The sequence below is a fragment of the Gracilinanus agilis genome, chromosome 2, assembly GCF_016433145.1.
Source record: "Gracilinanus agilis isolate LMUSP501 chromosome 2, AgileGrace, whole genome shotgun sequence".
NCBI lineage: Eukaryota > Metazoa > Chordata > Mammalia > Didelphimorphia > Didelphidae > Gracilinanus > Gracilinanus agilis.
This window is the reverse complement of record NC_058131.1, coordinates 277,222,355-277,244,251: the sequence shown is the minus strand read 5'-3', so window position 1 is coordinate 277,244,251 and position 21,897 is coordinate 277,222,355. Positions and strand designations below refer to the sequence as shown.

Below are 21,897 nucleotides of genomic sequence, written 5' to 3'. Positions count from 1 at the left end.
TCACTTAACTTCTAAATGAACACTTCCAAACCTGGTAGGCATCAACAGAATCCAAATTCCTGAATTCCAAAATTACTGGCTGTGTGTCCTTAAGTCATTTCACATTCTTGTGCCTCAGTTTCCTCATCTACTAAATTGGGGTAATGATAGTGATGAAGTGATAAAGACCTTGATAGTATAGTACAAAGGAGATAAACATGTGGCCAAATTAAAATGTAAATGGGAAATATTTAACAAAGTAAATAAAAATACACGTCACCCACTGATACTCAACTTCAGGGGCCCCTTCCCATTTCTATGTTAAAACAGAAAATCTTCTGGCATCCAAAGTCCTTCATAAACTACCCCCCCATCTTTCCAGTCTTCTTTTCTCTTATACTCTCCACCCCAAAGTACAGGACAATGAGTGACACGAAATGCTGAGACTTACATCAAGAGATCAAACCTACTTTGATATTGTCAAAGCTCAAAGGCTCTCCAAAGTTTCCTGGAGAATACCAACCTTGTTCTCTTACAGAGAGTAGACTTTCAATTCCCACCTCAGCTCTGTAATCAGAAATGAAAGGCAACAGGGGACCCCATAACTGGGCCACCCAGAATCCCTCTACATTGCTCAAGTCCTTTTGAGAAGTTGAAGAGTGTTCATCATGAGCATCAAAAGGGAAGGAACCAGGCTGGTGACAGGTTCCAGGAACTGGAGACGCTTGACTGAAGAAAAGAAGACCTGAGCAAGTGAGTGAATATGAAAGCTGTCTTCAAGTATTAGGAAGGCTTCCATGTGGAAGAAGGATTAGACTTCTGCTTGGCCACGAAAGGCAGAGCCAGAAAAAATAGGCGAACTTATTTTTAATGTAAGGAAAACAGTCTAATTTGAATCCCATTAAAGTCAGGTAGGCTCCTTCCAGAGACAGTGGGCTTCCCTTTCCTGGATGTCTTTGATCAAATGCTAAATGACCATATATCAGGGAAAGAATTTCTGATGGGAATAAAAATGACCATTCTACCCAAATTAATTTACCTATTTAGTGCCATATCTATCAAACTACAAAAAAACTTTTTTACTGAATTATAAAAAACTGTAACAAAGTTCATTTGGAAGAACAAAAGATCAAGAATATCAAGGGAAATAATGAAAAAAAAAGCATGAAGGAAGGTGGCCTAGCACTACCAGATATTAAACTATACTATAAAGCACTGGTCATCAAAATGATATGGTACTGGCTAAGAGACAGAAGGGAGGATCAGTGGAATAGACTTGGGGTAAGTGACATCAGCAAGACAGTAAACCCAAAGAGCCCAATTTTGGGACAAAAATCCACTATTTGACAAAATCTGTTGGGAAAATTGGAAAACAATATGGGAGAGATTAGTTTTAGATCAACATCTCACACCCTACACCAAGATAAATTCAGAATGGGTGAATGACCTGAATATAAAGAAGGAAACTATAAGTAAATTAAGTCAACACAGAATAGTATACTTGTCAGATCTATGAGAAAGGGGAAATTTTAAAACTAAGCAAGAGTTAGAAAAAATTACAAAATGTAAAATAAATAATTTTGATTATATTAAATTTAAAAGTTTTTGTACAAACAAAAACAATGCAACCAAAATCAGAAGGGAAACAACAAACTGGGCAAAAATCTTCATAACAAAAAACTCTGACAGAGTTCTAATTACTCAAATATACAAGGAGTTAAATCAATTGTATAAAAAATCAAGCCATTCTCCGATTGATAAATGGGCAAGGGAGGCGAATAGGCAATTTTCAGATAAAGAAATCAAAACTATCAATAAGCACATGAGAAAGTGTTCTAAATCTCTAATAATTAGAGAAATGCAAATCAAAAGAACTCTGAGTTACCATCTCACACCTAGCAGATTGGCTAAAATGATAGCAGGGAAGAGTAATGAATGTTGGAGGGGATGTGGCAAAAATGGGACATTAATGCATTGTTGGTGGAGTTGTGAACTGATCCAACCATTCTGGATGGCAATTTGGAATTATGCCCAAAGAGCTCTAAAAGACTGCCTGCCCTTCGATCCAGCCATAGCATTGCTGGATTTGTACCCCAAAGAGATCATAGATAAACAGACTTGTACGAAAATATTTATAGCTGCACTTTTTGTGGTGGCAAAAAACTGGAAAACGAGGGTATGCCCTTCTATTGGGGAATGGCTAAACAAATTGTGTTATATGTTGGTGGTGGAATACTATTGTGCTCAAAGGAATAATAAACTGGAGGAATTCCATGTGAACTGGAAAGACCTCCAGGAATGGATGCAGAGTGAAAGGAGCAGAGCCAGAAGAACATTGTACACAAAGACTGATACACTGTGGTAAAATGGAATGTAATGGACTTCTGTACTAGCAGCAATGCAATGATCCAGGACAATTCTGAGAGACTTATGGAAAAGAACGCTACCCACATTCAGAGGAAGAACTACAGGAGTGGAAACACAGAAGAAAAACAACTGCTTGAACGCTTGGGTTGATGCAGACATGATTGGGGAATGTAGACTGGAAACTACCACACAAATGCAACTATCAATAATATGGAAATAGGTCTTGATTGATGACACATGTTAAAACCAGTGGAAATGTGCGTTGGATATGGGCAGGGGGGTTGGTCAAGGGGAGGGTGAAGGGGAAAGTAAAAACAAGAATCATGTAACCATGGAAAATTTTTCTAAAAAAATAAAATATTTAAATCTCAAAAAATAAAATAAAATAAAATAAAATGGGGTTAATCAGAAAAAAAAAATTTCTGATGAGGCACTTGTCAGACTAGGTGACCAGCAATGTCCCTTTAAAGTCTAGAGTACTGGGGTTGTATGAACAATTCAATAAATGTGTATTAAGTACTAATTCCATGTAGGATGTGATGCTAATTCAAAGGATATGAACACTAAAAGGAAAGGTTTCCCCTAACTGGGAATCAAGAGACTTGTGTCCTCATCTTGACTTAAGAAAATCCACTACTAAACTTCTAGACCTTCTTCACCTGTGAAATGGGGTTAATAGTTACAGACAAGGGATGTTGGGAAGGTTAGATGATAACAACTCAAACTTATATATGAATTCAACAAACATTCATCACCTGCCCAATACCTGAAAGGCAAAGAGCTGGGTGCTGTAAGTACAAAGAAGGAAAACAGTTACTTCCCTCAAGGAGATTAGATTTTACTGAAGGATAGAATACAGACAAAGACAAGGAAATATAAGGTAATTTGAAGAGGGAGAGAGTACTAACCCCTGAGGTGGAGATAGAAACAGGAGAATCAAGGAAGTTTTTGCACTGAAGGTAACACCTGACCTAATTTGTTGTTGTTGTTGTTTTTTAAACCTTATCTTCCTCTTAGAAATCAATACTGAGTATTGGTTCCAAGGCATAAGAGTGGTAAAGGCTAGGCAATGGGGGTAAAGTGACTTGCCCAGGGTCACACAGCTAGGAAGTGTCTGAGGTCAGATTTAACCTGGAACTTCCTGTCTCTAGGCCTGGCTTTTAATCCACTGAGCTATTCAGTTGCCCCCTGACCTAAGTTTTGAATGCAGAATGTTGCACTGGAGAGAGGCCTGATGACTCAAGTTCAAATCTAGTCTCAGACATTTACTAGCTGTGTGACCTTAGGCAAGTCACTTAATCTTGGCCTACCTTACTTTCCTCAACTGTAAAACAGGGATAACAATAGCATCACTTAACCTTTGTCTAGCTCCTTTTCTTCAATTATAAAATGAAGATAACAATAGCACCAGGCTTGTTTGTAAAGATCAAATGAAATATTTGTAAAGTACTTAGCACAATGCCTGGGCAAATGGTGGGCACTTAATAAATGCTGTTCCCTTTTTCTCCCCTTGAAGGAAGGTAGACTTACAATAAATGGAAGATAGATTTGGGGCAAGAGGGAGGTGGAGGGCTTCAAGTGCCAGGCTAAGGAGTTTTCCTTTTATCCTAAAGAAAATAAGAAGCCACTCTATACTGCAAAGGAGCACCCTAAATAAACTTTTAGAGATTGCAGAAAGCCAGGTCCCCAGTCAGTGAAAGCAGAAGGGCCTTTTTCTCCTGTCTCTCCCAACATCTATCCATCAGGACAATGATAAGCAGTATCACGCAGCCAAGACTAAGAGAGTCTGATAAACCAGACAGCAGGTTAAGTGGGGCTGAGATCTCTGTACACTAGGAAATGAGAGGCTCGCTCACAAAGGTCATCAGTTAGCAGAGGCACGGAGCCAGACCTGTTAACCACTGCAGTCATCATAATGAAATGCAGCAAAAAGCACGGTCCCCACCACTTCCACCCATCACCCACCCACCCCACCGCCAGCTTAGTGGAGCAGAATTGCACAGCCAGGCTAATGAAGGTTCCAAGAAATGTCTCCCTATCCTGAGAGCTGAGTCTCTGCCACCTGGGTGAGGATTTGTAGCTGTCAATCAGGCATGTCGAGGGCACAGCTGTAGAGCTGATTAATTCAGCTGTGAATCTGGCTGGTTTCCAGGCAAGGGGAAGAACTTATTCGTGGATTGGTATGAAAAGTGGGTCAGAGGACTGACCTAAAATTGACTCCCCCCATGCTCCACATGCCAGGCCTGCCACTCCAGCTCCTTGTCCCACAAAACAGGATAAATAATATAGGGGGATGGCTGCCTCCAGGCAGGTGGGGGAACAAGATGCATAAATAATGTATTCCTTACAAGAAAGGAATCTGGGAAGACAGGCTGAGCAGCTTGACCCTCAAATCCCACCCTCCCTCCCTGAGATCCATTAACTTTTCCTTCTTACACAACAAAATAGCAAAGCCTATGGCTTCTCCTTTAGTACCACAGAGTACAAAGCGGGATGGGGTGGGCATGTAGAGAATTCTTCATCATGTTGAAAAATCACCCCTCAGAAGTGTGGAGTGTATGCCTATACATCTGTTGGAGGGGAAGGAAGGAGCAGCTTGTCACAGCCATCCAAAAATGAGGTCTTTGCCTTTTTAAGACAGTTCCAGAAATGGTTCCAGAGGCATGTAACACAGAGAGGGCCAGAGACTCTCCACCTACCCATTGCCACCAGCTCCATCTGCCTTAATTGGCTTATGAGGAACACTTAAAAATACATGCTCTGGGGATGTCCCTTGATTGGGGAATGGCTGAACAAAGTTGTATATATGATAGGGATGGAATCCTATTGTGCTATAAGGAATGATGAACAGGATGATTCCAGAAAGATCTAGAAAGACCTACATGAACTGATGCAGAGTGAAACAGGCAGAACCAGGAGAACATTATACACAGTAACTGAAACAATGAGGGAAGATCAAATGTGATTGACTTTGCTACTAAAAGCAATGCAATGATCTAGGACAATTCTGAGGGACTCATGAGAAAGAATGCTATCCACATTGAGAGAAAGAACTGTGGGAGTAGAAATCCAGAAGAAAAAATGATTTATCACTTGTTTATATGGGTATATGATTTGAAGTTTTGATTTTAAAAGATTATTACAAAGAAGAGTCCAGATGAAAGGTGATATGGACCTAACTTAGTTTGGTGGCTGTATGACTGGAAAGGAGATATATACAAGAGATGTATTAATAACAACAATGATAATAATAATAAAAACTAATATTTATATAACAAAAAAAAGATTATTACAAAAATGAATACAGAAATAGGTTTTGAGTGATGTGTGTGTATGTGTGTGTGTGTGTGTGTGTGTGTGTGTGTGTGTGTGCGCGCGTATAACCCAGTGGAATTGCTTGTCAACTCTAGGAGTGGGGAGTAAAGAGGGGAGGGAGACAACAGGAGTCATGTAACCATGGGGAGAAAATTAAAAAATTTAATCTAAAATAAAATAAAAATAAAAATATATGCTCTGAAGGAACACTAAACTAGAGAAATTAAACCATGGTGATCAGTTTGTAATGGTTCTTCAAGACTCATATCACCAATATGGAAATGTGTGGTATGATAATACATGTATAACCCAGATTGAATTACTTTCCAGCTCCAGGAAGAGGAAAGGATGGGAGGGAAAGAGACAATTTGAATCATATAACTTTGGAAATCTTATGTGGAAATTTGTTATTACATGTTCTTGATAAAATAAAGTAAGTTTATAGTAGAAAAAAAGACTCAAATCACATCCACCTCATTCTTAAAGGCTTCATAGGCAGTAAATGAGAACATCTAAGAGAAAGCATGGAATGGTAGAAAGAGTGGGCCCTAGAAAGGGAAAAAAGGCATTGACTCCGGAGTTCAAGGACTTAGATTCAAAATTTGCCTTTGATATTTGCTATCTGGGGGACCTTAGGAAGGCAATAGTGGATATAGGAGTCATGAGGTCCTGATTCAGATTCTGCTACAGACACTTAACCTCTCTGTGACTCAGTCTTCTCATTTGTAAAATATGGGGCAAGATGTGGAGGAATTTAATTCATTGGCCTCTTGAGACTGTTCCAACTCTGAACCTAGGATTCTTTGACCTTGTGCTAGTTAACCTCCTTGGCCTCAATCTCATCTATACATTTTTAGGGTGTTGGACCAAAAGGCCTGTTAAGTTCCTTCCATCTCTAGTTCTAATTCTATGTTCAAGTGCTTTGAAAACTGTAAAATACTTCATCATTTCTGCTTGTTGTGGTTACTGAGACCTGTTGACTATGACTTGCTTCTTGTACAACACTAACCACTGAGTACAGTCTATCTGCCCTCCATTCTGAATGACAGACTGGATTAAACTCCAGGAACTACTCTTATTATAGAGTACTTAACCCTATTGCTCACTGGCCCAGCACAACAAAGAGGGAAAAGCAGAAGATTCAGTTTTTACAACTACCATAATATGGTATTATTTATTAAGAAGAGAGAAGGGAGCAGTTGGGTGGCTCAGTAGATTGAGAGTCAGGCCCAGAGATGAGAGGTCCTTCCTGGCTGTGTGACCCTGGGCAAGTCACTTCACCCCCATTGTCTAGCCCTTAACACTCTTCTGCTTTAGAACCAATACATAGTATTGATTCTAAGATGGAATGTTAGGGTCCTGTTTTATTTTTGTTTTGTTTTGTTTTTTAAAGGGAGGAGTTTAAGGAAGAGAAAGAAATAAATAAATCGGTGTTGCATAAAAGAGGTCAACCTGTCTTTGGCATTTTTTTCATAAATTAGTTTTGCTATCTTCTCATCATAAATATTTACTTTCTAAAAGGAGCGTCATGCATAATGGAATATCTAACCTAATGGTCGGTTATTAATGCAGATGATATTTCTGGAGTTATTGACTGCTGGATGATATTTCTGTGTCTAGACACCGGTTTAATTCCCCTTGGCATCATTCCACAGCTGAAACCTAGCCTCTAATTGGATTACAAATATTAAAGGGTTTTTATTCTCATATCTAACTATTTCAACTTTTCTCAGGCTTCCTGGGTATTCATCCTGGGCAGCTACAAAGAAGAAAAGGGGAAGATCTGGGAGCACTTGAGTGCTTGGCCAGGAAGCTAAATGATAGAGCAGAATACACACAAAGCTGAGATGCAAGCTATTGGGTGTTTGAGTCCTGACTTTCCACTAACTAGCTGTGCAACGTAGGTCAAGTCACTTTCCCAAATCCATAAAATGAGGGGATTGGACTAAAGGGTTTCTAAGATCCCTTCTTGCTTTAACATTCTGAGCCTATGGAAATACTCTCTGTCTTGATCACTCACTGTACAGTTCAGATATAGTCCATGACATACTTCTTTTATGGGGGAAGTGAAGGTAATAAGCATTTATATAGCACCTACTATGTGCCAAGCACTAGGCTAAGCACTTTACAAATATCATCTTATTTAATGGACGTGAACTGATTTTCAAGAAAAAGTTTGTCAGGAGGAGGTTAGATAGTCTATGAGCTACTGAGCAGTTTCTCAGTCACCAGGTTATCCACTAGCAATTTCCATCTGCACATGGAATTAAGTTTGTTCAGTGTTAGCCATACCCATTATCTTGAGAAGGGAAAGAGGAAATAAAAGAGACCAATGTCCTAAGAATAATCATATGTATATGCCACATATCATTTTATAATTCTCCAAAGCTTTCAGATACATGAACTTATTTGATAGAACAATAAGGCAAGAAAAACATTATTCTCATTTAATTGATGAGGAAAATGAAGAACTGGTGAGTTGAGGGTAGAACCAGTCTCCTGATAAGCTTTTCATTATCCCATATATGGAAACAAGCTCATTTACTTAGGACATCTGATTGATGAGAACAAATAATAACTTTCAAAGTTTGCAAAGGGTAAAGGTACCAAGGGGAAAGAAAAGTCCCAAAGAAACCCACCTTTCTTTGAATTCTAGAAAGACTTTAGCCAGGCTGCTCCCGCCAGCCATCATCGATACATCAATGGCCCTTAGGAAGCTGTTGTGCACTTTAATTAAGTCCTGCAATGAAGGAACAGTCAGCATGTTACCATCCAGACACCACGCAGGAAGGGTTCACAATTCTTGTAAGCAATCTTCGGGTCCTTTTTTGTTCCCATTAAATTCTGTAATGTAAGAGACTCCAGCGAGATGTATCCCTAAATCACCATAAATACTAGTGTGTAATTAAGTTAGAAGGTTATACAATGATAAATGTACATAGGAGTTTGGAGCATATTAAAATCCCTTTACTAAACCTAATGGGAGCTGTCCAACAGCATGCATTAGCCTGTCATAACACATGGGAGTGAGCCCCGAGCAGCCCTGGGCACTGAAAAGGAACAAAGATGGAATAGCACAAGCTGTTGTTGGCCAGTCTCTTGGGCCACTTCATCCCTAAGCCATCACTGAGAGAGGAAAACTCAGAAAGTCATTTCAGATCGTATGGCCCACTAGGAGTTCTTTTAATTCTGTCATGGGGGAGGCTGTACTGGGGCAGACGAGGGGTGGGCGATCAGGAGGGATTTGCTTTAGAAATATTATTTAACTTTACAAAATGAATCAACTTGATTGTCAAGTTGAACTTGACATCCTTCCTATGACCTTGACATCCATCTATTCTTGAGAAACTGCCTCTATGAAGCTTTCCCAAACACCCCTTGCCCATATCAAAGACTTCAATTCAATAAAACAGGCATTTATTTCTTTATTTGTTGAGGCAAACAAGGTTAAGGCCCAAGGTCACACAGCTAGTAAATGTCCAAGGTCAGATTTGAACTTGGAAAGATGTCTTCCTGACTCCAGGTTCAGCACTCTATCCACTGTACCACCCAGCTGCCCTAACAGGATTTATTAAATGCCTGTGCTGTGCAATGCACTGTGTTCAGCACTGGGGATTACAAAGATGCAAGACCTTAAGGTCTTCAACCAAATTCCTCATACTATTCAGTCTGGACTTTTCCTTTGTATTAATTCTCCTTCTTTATAATTATCTGTATTGTTGTTTTTCACCCCATAAAGCAAACTCTTTGAGAGTAGGAACTAAGTCTGATTTACCTTTATATCCCCCAGAATCAAATGCCTTAATTAAATGCTTCATGTCTGCCCCTTGATATAGGGATAGATGTGATTTCATTGACATGAAGAACTCCTGGATAAAGAAACTCTTCCTTACCAATCAATGCAAGTTGGCACCTTCTCTGCATCTTATAATCTTAGAGAATTGCCTAAAGTTACTGGAGGCAGTGAGAGGTGAAATAACTTGCCCAGGATCACAAAGTCATTCTGTATCAGGGGAAAGACCCGAACATAGGTCTTCTTGCCTCCTAGGCCAGGTTTTTATCCACTCTGCTATGTTATCAGTCAGTTAACTAACATTTAGTAAAACACCTGCTGTATACCAGGCACTGTGCTAAGCTCCAGGGATAAAAAGAGGAGGAAAAAGAGGAGGAAAAAAGGGCAAAAGACAGTCCCTGCTTCTCAAGGAGCTCGGTCTAATGTAGGAGACAACATGAAGCCAATATGAACAAAACAACAGATAGACAGGAAAAGCTGGAGATAATCAATCAAGGCACTAGTACTAAAAGGGAATGGGAATGGCTTCCTTTAGAAGGTAGGACTTTTGCTGATTAAAAGAAGTGGGGAGGGGTGTGTGGAGAAAAGGAAAGAACATTCTAGGTATAGAGAACAGCTAGTGAAAATGTTAGGAGCTGGAATGTAATGTGTGAAGAATAGTGGTAGGGCCACTATTCAAGAGTATGTGGAGAGAGGCAGCTGGGTGACTCCAGAAATAAGAGAGCCAGGCCTGGACACAGGAGGTCCTGGGTTCAAATCTGACCTCAGACACTTCTTAGCTGTATAACCCTGGACAAGTCATTTGACTCCAATTACCTAGCCTTAATTGATCTGCTCTTCTGTCTTGGAACTGATACTTAATATCATTTAATACAGAAGATATGGTTTTTTAAAAAAGTATGTGGGGAGTGGGCGAGGACAGGGTGTAAGATAAAAGAAGATTGGAAGTTTCCTTACTAGATTTATATTGTCATCCTCTCCTCTACCACCATTTCAATGAAGGTCAGAGCGGCAGACTGATGCAAGGCTTCTGCTTAAGTATAAGCTGAATTGCTTGACAGTTGGTTGTAAAATGCACCCCAGTTTTCTATAGTTTCCCACTATGTATTTTTTGGGCAGCTAGATAGCACACAGTAGAAGGAGCACTTAGCATAATGTCAGGAAGACTCCCCTTCCTGAGTTCAAATATGGCCTCCAAAATTTACTAGCTATGTAACCCTGGGCAAGTCACTTAATCCTGTTGGCCCAAGTTCCTCATCTGGAAAATGAGCTGAAGAAAGAAATGGTGAACCAATTTATTTTCTTTGCCAAGAAAACCCCAGATAGGGTCACATAGGCATCTAAAATGCCTAACCAACAAATATTCTTTGGTCATCTGTTCCCTGAGAGAACTCAAGGCAGACGCCCAACAGAGTCATTTCCCACCATCCTAACCTCAGTGAGTGTTCAGGACGGTGAGGGAGCAGGAGCTGCTGGCACTGGGGACCAGGCTCTTACTTGGAGAACTAAAACTCAGATGTTCTTGCTGCCAAATCTTTTCCTTCTTGTGCCAATAAGAAGGAAGGAGGCCAGAGCAGGAGATCCATGAGGTGTATCTGCTGTTCACCGCTCCTGGCTGCCATAGCAAATGCTCACTAGCTGGGCTACAAATCTGGCATATGTTTGCTGAAAAACTTCACCAATGTGTGTATTCTGGGCCATTGTGCCCAATTATTTCCCTCTTCCCTACAGTAATTATATTCATGCGAAGCTCCAGGTGTGCACACCTGTAATCTCCTTCCTCTAAAGATGCAGAGAAACATCTCTCTCCGGCTACTGAGAAAGCTCCTGTTAGTGACAGTAACCATAATCTCAGAGCTCCTCTTTTCCAAAGAACTTTCATGAATTGTCTGTTTTTTGCCTTCCCACTCCTCCTTTTCCAAAAGCAAAACGTGTAGTTCTCTCCAGCATCAGGAGCTAAGAAACGTACTTTACTAATGCAGGCTGGCACTTTTATTAATCTGGTTTTTAGGGACTTTCCATGTCACTAATGTCAAAAGCAAGATTTGAACCTAGGTCTTCCTAAGAGGTTAGCTTTCTTTTTTTTTTTTTTTTAAATCTTTACCTTCTATCTTAGAATCAACACTATGCATTGGTTCCAAAGCAGAAGAGCAGCAATGGAGGTTAGGTAACTTACCCAGGGTCACATAGCTGAGGCCAAATTTGAACCCAGGACCTTCCCTTTCTAGGCCTGGCTCTCAATCCACTAAGTCACCTAGCTGGCCCCAAGGCTAGCTTTCTTATCCCTAAAACAATGCTGTCTCTCATCATCACCTTCTATATCTTCACATAAGTCCTGGGTGAAGTAGGTAGAACTAGATTTACTTGGCAGATGTAGATTGACTATGTCTGATGACCTCTCAACAAAAATAGTTGTTAGAGAGACAGAAGTAATGAGGATCTAGCAACAAATCCCAGGGATCACTCAGGAATCGTCTTTGGGATTACAGTGTCAAGTATCTGATGTAGGCATCAATGTACCAGGAGTATTGGGCACCAATAATGCTCTAGGGCAGTGATGGGCGAACTTTTTAAAGAGGGGCCAAAGGAAAGGAAATGCTCATCTGTCAGTCTGTTTCTAAGGCAACTCTTTCAAAGTTTCATTGTATTGTATCCTACTCATTGTATTTGTCAGATTAGGAATAATGTCGAGGGCTGCAAATAGAACATTTCAGGGGGCCGCATCTGGCCCAGGGAGCATAGTTTACCCATCACTGCTTTAGGGTGAGCCAATGGGTCCACAAGGTCAAAATCTTGGAAAGAGGAAATACAGCCCCTTTGAGGCTCTTACCTCCAGGTTGATAAAGATAGCTGTCATGTCCAGAGGGCTCAGCACCAGCTTTAGAGGATTCATATAGTTCTGAAAGAGAGAAGACCACAGAGGATGCGTAAGTGAATGCCATCTCAAAGGGAGAAAGGAAGCTATTTCCTTGACTTTTGGCTCTAGCAAGAAGTAGCAGTTGAGGAAAACTAGAACTTGAGGTTGGTTTGCATGTGAGACTCAATTTAACTCAGTTCAATGAACATTCATTAAGCACCTATAATATAAAAGGCCCTTGGCCAGGCCCCCATTAATACTTTTTTAATTCTAAAAATTTATTATTGTTATTATTATTATTAAAATTCTTACTTTCTGACTTAGAATCAATAGTAAGTATTGGTTCCAAGGTAGAAGAAAGGTGAAGGCTAGGTAAGTGACTTGCCCAGGGCTACATAGCTCAAAGTATCTGAGGCTAAATTTGAACCCAGGACCTCCCATCTCCTTCAATCACTGAGTTACCTAGCTGCTCCTCAATACCTTTTAATGCTAGTATCTTCCTTCTGAGATCTTGTCTTATTATATATTTTGTGTGTATACAGTTTTCTGCATGTTGTAGTCTTCCTCTCCATTAAATTATGAGCTCACTGAAGCCAGGGACTGTTTTTTATCTTTTTTTTTTTTTAACCTCCAGTACTCAGTCCAGTGCCTAGCACACAGCAGGTATTCAATAAATGTTTCCTGACTTGACAATGTCTTATTTGAACTTCCCAGGAGCTCTGGGACCTATGATGAAAGTGCTGGCTGACAGTTAAACATGGTCCCTTTTACAAGTTTACAAGGGACCCTCTGGACATTATTTCCTCTTATCCTCAGAGTAGTCCTGTGAGTTGTTAGACAATGCACTGCCTGGATCTCCTTTTTTTTTAATCTTACAGATATATTATATATTATAAGAGGCAGGAGGTATAGTAGACAGGGATCCAAGAAGAAAGATTTCAATTCCAGCTTCTGCCTGTGTGATCCTGGGGAAGCAACTTAACCTCTGAGTGCTTCCAGGCCTTTGGTATCAAACTGAGTCAGAAACAGATGTCCAAGGGCTACATACTGACTTAGAAAACTTCAAATTAACATTATCTATGTTCTGCTGAATTTTTATTTATTTTGTTAAATATCTCCCAATTACATTTTTTTTAAAACCCTTAACTTCTTGGCTCATAGGTGGAAGAGTGATAAGGGTGGGCAATGGGGGTCAAGTGACTTGCCCAGGTTCACATAGCTGGGAAGTGTCTGAGGCCGGATTTGAACCTAGGACCTCCCGTCTCTAGGCCTGGCTCTCAATCCACTGAGCTACCCAGCTGCCCCCTCCCAATTACATTTTAACCTGATTCAGACATTAGAATTTTCTGTGTCCCTGAGCCATGAATTTGTATCTTTGCTTTGGCAATTGTTTAATAATAGCTAAGTGGCAGAGTAGATAGAGTGTCAGGCCTGGAGTCTAGAAGACCTGGGTTCAAATCTGGTTTTAGACACACCCTAACTGTGACCCTGGGCAAGTCACTTAACCCTGTTTATCTAGCCCTTGCCTTGTTGTCTTAGAGTTGTTATTAAGATGGCAAGTAAGAGCTTAGAAGGGGGAAAAGACTATATTAAAAAGGAGGTTCTCATTTGTATTAATGAAAGGTACTAAGAGGAGTTTCTTCTATCAGTGAAATTACAGTTCAGTCCCTACACCTATTTGAATAGTAATAATGATAATAACAACATTTATATAGGACATATAGTTTTGAAAAGCACTTTATAAATACCTAATTTGATTTTCACAACAATCTTGTGAGATAGGTGTTGTTATTAAGTCCATTTACAAATGGGAAAACTGGGGCAGGCAGTGGTTAAGTGATTTCTCCAGGGTCATATATAGCTAGTAATTGTCTAAGACTGGATTTGAATTCCTTCTGGTCTTCCTGATTCCAGGTCTAGAGCTCTATCCTCTGTATCAACTAGCTTTTGTACCCAGGCCCATGTGAAAACATCAACGCCTTAAAGAATGAAACTGTTACTTTTCTTTATACCTCTATGAATTACCAGTGTTTTACATTCAGTAGGAACTTAATAAGAACCAAACTGAGGTATTACTCTTCCCATTTAGCAAACAGAAACTGAGGCCTAGGGAGGGAAAGTAACTGGTTCAAGTTGACTGGTCAGTAATAAAGCCAAGACCAGATCCCAAGGTCTCTGACTCCAAATTTAGTCTTCTGTCCTATCCTTTCTTGTTTTTCTTCTTTCCTAGCCTCAAAAGTTTTCATGATTCCATCTTCTATCTCTCTCTGTCTCTGTCTCTCTCTCGCCACCTTTTACACAATTGTCAAAGTAATCTTTGTAATGCACAGTTCTGACTGTGCCCTTCCCTGCTCTAAGAAAAAAATCTCTGACTCTGGATCAATGTGACATTCAAAATCTGTAAACCCATGAGAGAGAGAGCCTGCCAGTCCTAGAATGTGGAAGCATTGTTGGAGAACAGCTCACAGATAGAACCATTTGAAGACCACACTGAGAGGCTGAAAGCCTCTCATAATCTATCCTAAGGCAGTTGCCATGTTCCTGCTCTAAACTGAACCTCAGGCAATAATTGACTTCCAAAAATAAACACGAAACAGGCAATGAAGCGTCTTAACTCAAACAGATCCAGCATGCTTGTTTTCCTCCTCCCCCCAGATGAGCAAGGTAAATGTTTGGAAAAGGAAGCACTGGCTGACCAATCAATGGAGTCACTGTGGGGTTTGAATGTGCGGCAGAACTGCAGGAAGGCAAAGATGGTGAGGGAAGCAGGGAAATAGTGCCTGGATGACATCACTGGCTGCTGAAAGAAAGGCTTCCCTTCAAAAGCCAGTACAATCAGCATTCATTGACCCTAACATCCAAGCCTGGAACACGGCAGTGAAATATTACTTTAATCCAATCAGTTTCTATAAAAACTTGCCTACTCTACCACATTAAACACACACACACACACACACACACACACACACACACACACACACACACAAATAAAAACTATTCAGTAACTAGAAGTTAGTCTTGATAAATGTGCAAGGAAAATGTCACCTAGTTTTCTCTTTCTTGGACACATGGTTTATCTGCCCTCCTCTAAATAGTGAATGCCCTTTTATTCTAACAAGGCCACAATGTCAATACTGGGATTCCCAGACTTCCAGCACTTTCTCAGCCTAGAACCCAGTTTAGGTCCTATGTCCTCCAGTATGCCTTTCCTTTCCCTGCCCTGACTTCCTCTGGCACATGAAATCAGTCTGGACTATGTCATCTGGTACCCAACCGCACAGCATAGTACAGACTGCTGTTTAATATATCTAAGTCTTTCTTTTCCAACATGTTGTAAGACCCCTGGATCCAGAGGCACAGTGATACCTACTACATCAGTCAATCGACAAGCATTTATTAATATCTACTATGTGCCAGGCACCGTGCTAAATGTCAGGGATACAAAGACAAAAATGAAACAGTCCCTGACCTCAAGGAGCTTACATTCTATCAAAGGGAAAAACAAGCATGTACCTAATAAATAGATACAAAGGATATACAAAAGTAGGGTCTTAGAAGAATAAATACATCCACAAATAAAATAGATACAAAGGATATATAAAGTAGGCTCTTAGCAAGCATTCCATGATAAAATATTTCCAAGACATTCTGGAAATGTATCTTCTAATAAGAGGGACTACTTAGGCCTTCAGGGCAACTATCCAAGGTTTGTAAATCCAGGGGCATTGGTTTAAATTCCAGCTTGCCCTATTTACTACTTTGGGCAAAGACAATGGCTATGAGAGTTGGACTTCTTTAATGGAAATAATGGTGATGTCAAGAGAGAAGGGTTTGAATCACTTTTTAACTGTCTAATCCTGGATAAATTGCTCCATTTCTCTGTGTCTCAGTTGCCTCATCCATAAATTGAGGATAAAGATGCTTGTGTTTCTTATATAGTGTGGGGGGAAAAAAGTGCTTCAGAATCCACAGACTTTAAACAAAGTCATCACCTAATCTTCATTCCCCACTCACGGCTCCTCTGAACTTTCCCATTTCTAACTAGGACAACTGCCATTCTTCCAGACTCCTAGCTTCATAATTTCAGTAGCATCCTTTACTAGATATCTCCCACATACCACATAAATCTTCTTTCTGTTCCCAAGTATCTCCTATCTGACATCTCTCTACTCAAACAATCACCTCTTCACTTCAGGCCCTTATTGTCATTCACATCAATGACTTATTGTTGTTCAATCATTTTTTCAGTCAGGTCCAACTTTGTGACCCCTTTTGGGGTATTCTTGATAACAGTACTGGAGTGGTTTCCCATTTCCTTCTCCAGTTTATTTTACAAATGAGAAAACTGAGGCAAACAGGGTTAAGTGGCTTGTCCAGGGTCACACAGCTAGTAAGTATCTGATATCAATTTGAACTTAGATCTTCCTGACTCCAGGCCCAGCACTTTATCTATTGGACTACATTGACTACTGTAATTTCTTCCTAATTGTTCTCAGTCTCAAGGATGTCTCTATTCCAATCCACTCTCCAAACAACAGCCAATGTGATTTCTGCCCCCTGTCCAAGTATGGATCTGACAATGCCTCTGCCTTACTTGATAAACTCCAGTGGCTCCCTTTTGCCCCTAGAATAAAATAGAAACTCTTGTGTTTGGTTTGTAAAGCTCTTTGCAATCTGGTTTTGCTAACTTTAAGGTTAGCAAAGCATCTTCTTCAAACAATTTTTATTTTTTTTTAAAACCCTTACCTTCTGTCGTAAAAAAATACTATGCCATTAGTTTCAAGGCAGAAGAGTGGTAAGGGCTAGGCAATGGGGATTAAGTGACTAGCCCAGGGTCATACTGTTAGGAAGTGTCTAAGGTCAGATTTGAATCACCATCTCTAGACCTGAGCCACTGAGCAGCCCCAAAAAGCATCTTCTTTAATAATACTATGAAGTAGGTAACGTCAACGGCAAAGCTCAGGTTTAGACAGGTTAAAGTGATTTGTCCAGAGTCACACACAGTTAGTCAGGGTTGGAGCTGAGATTTGATCTTAAATTCTAAGAACAACACTTTGTCCCCAAACCCATATTCCTTCATTCTATTTTTTTTTTGAGTTTAAAATTTTTTTACTATATTTTATTTTTTTAGAAAAATTTTCCATGGTTACATGATTCTTGTTTTTACTTTCCCCTTCATCCCCACCATATCCAACGCTCATTTCCACTGGTTTTAACATGTGTCATCAATCAAGACTTATTTACATATTATTGATAGTTGCATTGGTGTGGTCATTTTGGATCTACATCCCCAATCATGTCCGCATCAACCCAAGCATTCAAGCAGTTGTTTTTCTTCTGTGTTTCCACTCCTGTAGTTCTTCCTCTGAATATGGGTAGTGTTCTTTTCCATAAGTCCCTCAGAATTGTCCTGGGTCATTGCATTGCTGCTAGTATAGGAGCCCATTACATTCCATTTTACCACAGTGTGTCAGTCTCTGTGTACAATGTTCTTCTGGCTCCTTTCACTCTGCATCCATTCCTGGAGGTCTTTCCAGTTCACATGGAATTCCTCCAGTTTATTATTCCTTTGAGCACAATAGTATTCCACCACCAACATATAACACAATTTGTTTAGCCATTCCCCAATAGAAGGGCATACCCTCGTTTTCCAGTTTTTTGCCACCACAAAAAGTGCAGCTATAAATATTTTCGTACAAGTCTGTTTATCTATGATCTCTTTGGGGTACAAATCCAGCAATGCTATGGCTGGATCGAAGGGCAGGCAGTCTTTTAGAGCTCTTTGGGCATAATTCCAAATTGCCATCCAGAATGGTTGGATCAGTTCACAACTCCACCAACAATGCATTAATGTCCCATTTTTGCCACATCCCCTCCAACATTCATTACTCTCCCCTGCTATCATTTTAGCCAATCTGCTAGGTGTGAGGTGGTAACTCAAAGTTCTTTTGATTTGCATTTCTCTAATTATTAGAGATTTAGAACACTTTCTCATGTGCTTATTGATAGTTTTGATTTCTTTATCTGAAAATTGCCTATTCATGTCCCTTGCCCCTTTATCAATTGGGGAATGGCTTGATTTTTTTATACAATTGATTTACTCTTTGTATATTTGAGTAATTAGAACTCTGTCAGAGTTTTTTGTTATGAAGATTTTTGCCCAGTTTGTTGTTTCCCTTCTATTTTGGTTGCATTGTTTTTGTTTGAACAAAAACTTTTAAATTTAATATAATCAAAATTATTTATTTTACATTTTGTAATTTTTTCTAACTCTTGCTTGGTTTTAAAATTTCCCCTTTCTCATAGATCTGACAAGTATACTATTCTGTGTTGACTTAATTTACTTATAGTTTCCTTCTTTATATTCAGGTCATTCACCCATTCTGAATTTATCTTGGTGTAGGGTGTGAGATGTTGATCTAAACCTAACCTCTCCCATATTGTTTTCCAACAGATTTTGTCAAATAGTGGATTTCTGTCCCAAAATTGGGCTCATTGGGTTTATCATACAGTGTCTTGCTGATGTCATTTACCCCAAGTCTATTCCACTGATCCTCCCTTCTGTCTCTTAGCCAGTACCATATCATTTTGATGACCTGTGCTTTAGTATAGTTTCATATCTGGTACTGCTAGGCCACCTTTCTTCACGTTTTTTTTTTCATTATTTCCCTTGATATTCTTGATCTTTTGTTATTCCAAATGAAATTTGGTATAGTTTTTTCTAATTCAGTAAAAAAGTTTTTTGGTAGTTTGATAGGTATGGTTAAATAGGTAAATAGGTAAATAGGTAAATTAATTTGGGTAGAATGGTCATTTTTATTATGTTAGCTCATCCTACCCATGAGCAGTCAATGTTTTTTCCAATTTTTTAGAACTAGTTTTAATTGTCTTGAAAGTGTTTTTTAGTTGTGTTTGAATAATTCCTGTGTTTGTTTTGGTAGATAAGATTCCTAAGTATTTTATATTGTGTAGGGTGATTTTAAATGGTGTTTCTCTTTCTACCTCTTGCTGCTGTGATGTGTTGGAAATATATAGAAATGCTAATGATTTATGTGTATTTATTTTGTATCCTGCAACTTTGCTAAAGTTGTTGATTATTTCTACAAGCTTTTTAGTTGATTCTCTAGGATTTCTAAAGTAGACCATCATATCATCTGCAAAGAGTGATAGCTTAGTCTCCTCACTGCCCATTTTAATACCTTCAATTTCTTTTTCTTCTCTAATTGCTACTGCTAATGTTTCTAGTACAACATTAAATAATAGAGGTGATAATGGGCATCCTTGTTTCACTCCTGATCTTATTGGGAAGGCTTCTAATTTATCCCCATTGCATATGATGCTTGTTGATGGTTTTAGATATATACTTTTTATTATTTTTAGGAAAGGTCCTTCTATTCCTATACTTTCTAGTGTTTTCAATAGGAATGAATGTTGAATTTTGTCAAAGGCTTTTTCAGCATCTATTGAGATAATCATGTAGTTTTTGTCTGTTAGGTTGTTGATATGGTCAATTATGTGAATGGTTTTCCTGATGTTGAACCATCCTTGCATTCCTGGTATAAATCCCACCTGATCATAATGAATAACACTTGTGATTGCTTGCTGGAGTCTTTTTGCTAGTATTCTGTTTAAGATTTTTGCATCTATGTTCATTAAGGAGATTGGTCTGTAGTTTTCTTTTTCTGTTTTTGATCTACCTGGCTTTGGGATCAGTACCATATTCGTATCATGAAAGGAATTTGGTAGAACTCCTTTTTTGCTTATTATGTCAAATAGTTTGTATACTATTGGGATTAGTTTTTCTTTGAAGGTTTGATAAAATTCACGTGTGAATCCATCTGGTCCTGGGGATTTTTTCTTAGGGAGTTCTTTGGTGCCTTGTTCAATTTCTTTTTCTGATATGGGATTATTTAAGTATTCTATTTCTTCTACCGTTAATCTAGGCAATTTATATTTTTGTAAATATTCATCCATCTCACCTTGATTGCTATATTTATTACCATATAATTGAGCAAAATAGTTTTTAATGATTGCCTTGATTTCTTCTTCATTAGAGGTGAGGTCTCCCTTTTCATCTTTGATACTGATCATTTGGTTTTCTTCTTTCCTTTTTTTAAATTAGATTGACCAACTTTGTCAATTTTGTTTGTTTTTTCAAAGTACCAGCTTCTAGTCTTATTTATTAATTTAATAGTTCTCTTACTTTCAATTTTATTGATTTCCCCTTTAATTTTTGTAATCTCTAATTGGGTTTTTAGCTGGGGATTTTTAATTTGTTCCCTTTCTAATTTTTTAATTTACATGCCCAGTTCATTGATCTTTGCCCTCTCTAATTTGTTAATATATACACTCAAGGATAGAAATTTCCCCCTGAGTACTGCCTTAGCTGCATCCCACAGAGTTTGGTAGGATGTCTCATTATTGTCTTTCTCTTCAATGAAATTATTGGTTGTTTCTATGATTTCTTGTTTAACTAACTGGTTTTGGAGAATTTTATTATTTAATTTCCAATTAGTTTTTGGTTTGCCTGTCCATGTGCCCTTACTAATCATTATTTATTGCATTATGATCTGAGAAGGTTACATTTATTATTTCTGCTCTTTTGCAGTTGTTTGCGATGTTTCTATGCCCTATTACATGGTCAATCTTTGTGAACGTACCATATGCAGCTGAAAAGAAGGTATATTCCTTTTTTTTCCTATTTATTTTTCTCCATATATCTATTAAATCTAATTTTTCTAGGATTTCATTCACCTCTCTTATCTCTTTCTTATTAAATTTTTGGTTTGATTTATCTAGAACTGCAAGAGGAATATTTAGACCTCCCACTAGTATGGTTTTACTATCTATTTCCTTCTTGAGCTCTGCCAGTTTCTCCTTTACAAATTTGGATGCTATACCATTTGGTGCATACATGTTGAGCAGTGTTATTTCCTCATTGTCTATACTGCCTTTTATCAGGATGTAATTACCTTCCCTGTCTCTTTTAATCATATCTATTTTTACTTTGGCTTTGTCAGAAATCATGATAGCCACTCCTGCCTTTTTTTTTCTCATTTGAAGCCCAAAAGATTTTGCTCCAGCCCTTTACCTTAAACCTGTGTATGTCCATCTGCCTCATATGTATTTCTTGTAGACAACATATGGAAGGCTTTTGGTTTTTAATCCATTCTGCTATTTGCTTCCATTTTATGGGTCAGTTCATCCCATTCATATTCAGAGTTATAATTATCAGTGTGTATTCCCTAACATTTTGGTATCCTCTCCTAGTTCTACCCCTTCTTCTTACACTATTTCCTTTTAAACCAGTGGTTTGTTTTAGACCAGTCCCCCTTGTCACCTCCCTTGATTTACTTACCTTTCTACCACCTCCTTTATTATTCCCATATTTTTTATTTTTAAGGCCTAATGAATTCCTTTCCCCCTCTCCTCCCCTCCCTTTTTTGACCTCCCCACTCCCCTGCTCCCCTTGGTTAATCCCTTCTGACTTTCTCAGTAGGGTTACATAGAATTCTATATCCCAATCTTTCCCTCTCAGGATTAATTCCACTGAGAGGTTTAAATAGTACCTCTTAAAGCTCTCTTC

The 21,897-nt window shown here is 38.9% G+C and overlaps 1 protein-coding gene across 2 annotated transcripts in view; it reads right to left on the bottom strand.

The window, feature by feature from the left end:
- VAV2 (vav guanine nucleotide exchange factor 2) overlaps positions 1–21,897 on the bottom strand; it is a 486,321-nt gene that overhangs the window by 61,302 nt on the left and 403,122 nt on the right. For both annotated transcript variants that reach the window (XM_044663948.1, XM_044663949.1), the window contains 2 exons: positions 12,285–12,353; positions 8,301–8,401 (listed from right to left, as the gene is read on the bottom strand). In XM_044663948.1, coding sequence (XP_044519883.1) covers positions 8,301–8,401; positions 12,285–12,353 — 170 coding nt within the window. The remainder of the gene's footprint in view (positions 1–8,300; positions 8,402–12,284; positions 12,354–21,897) is intronic.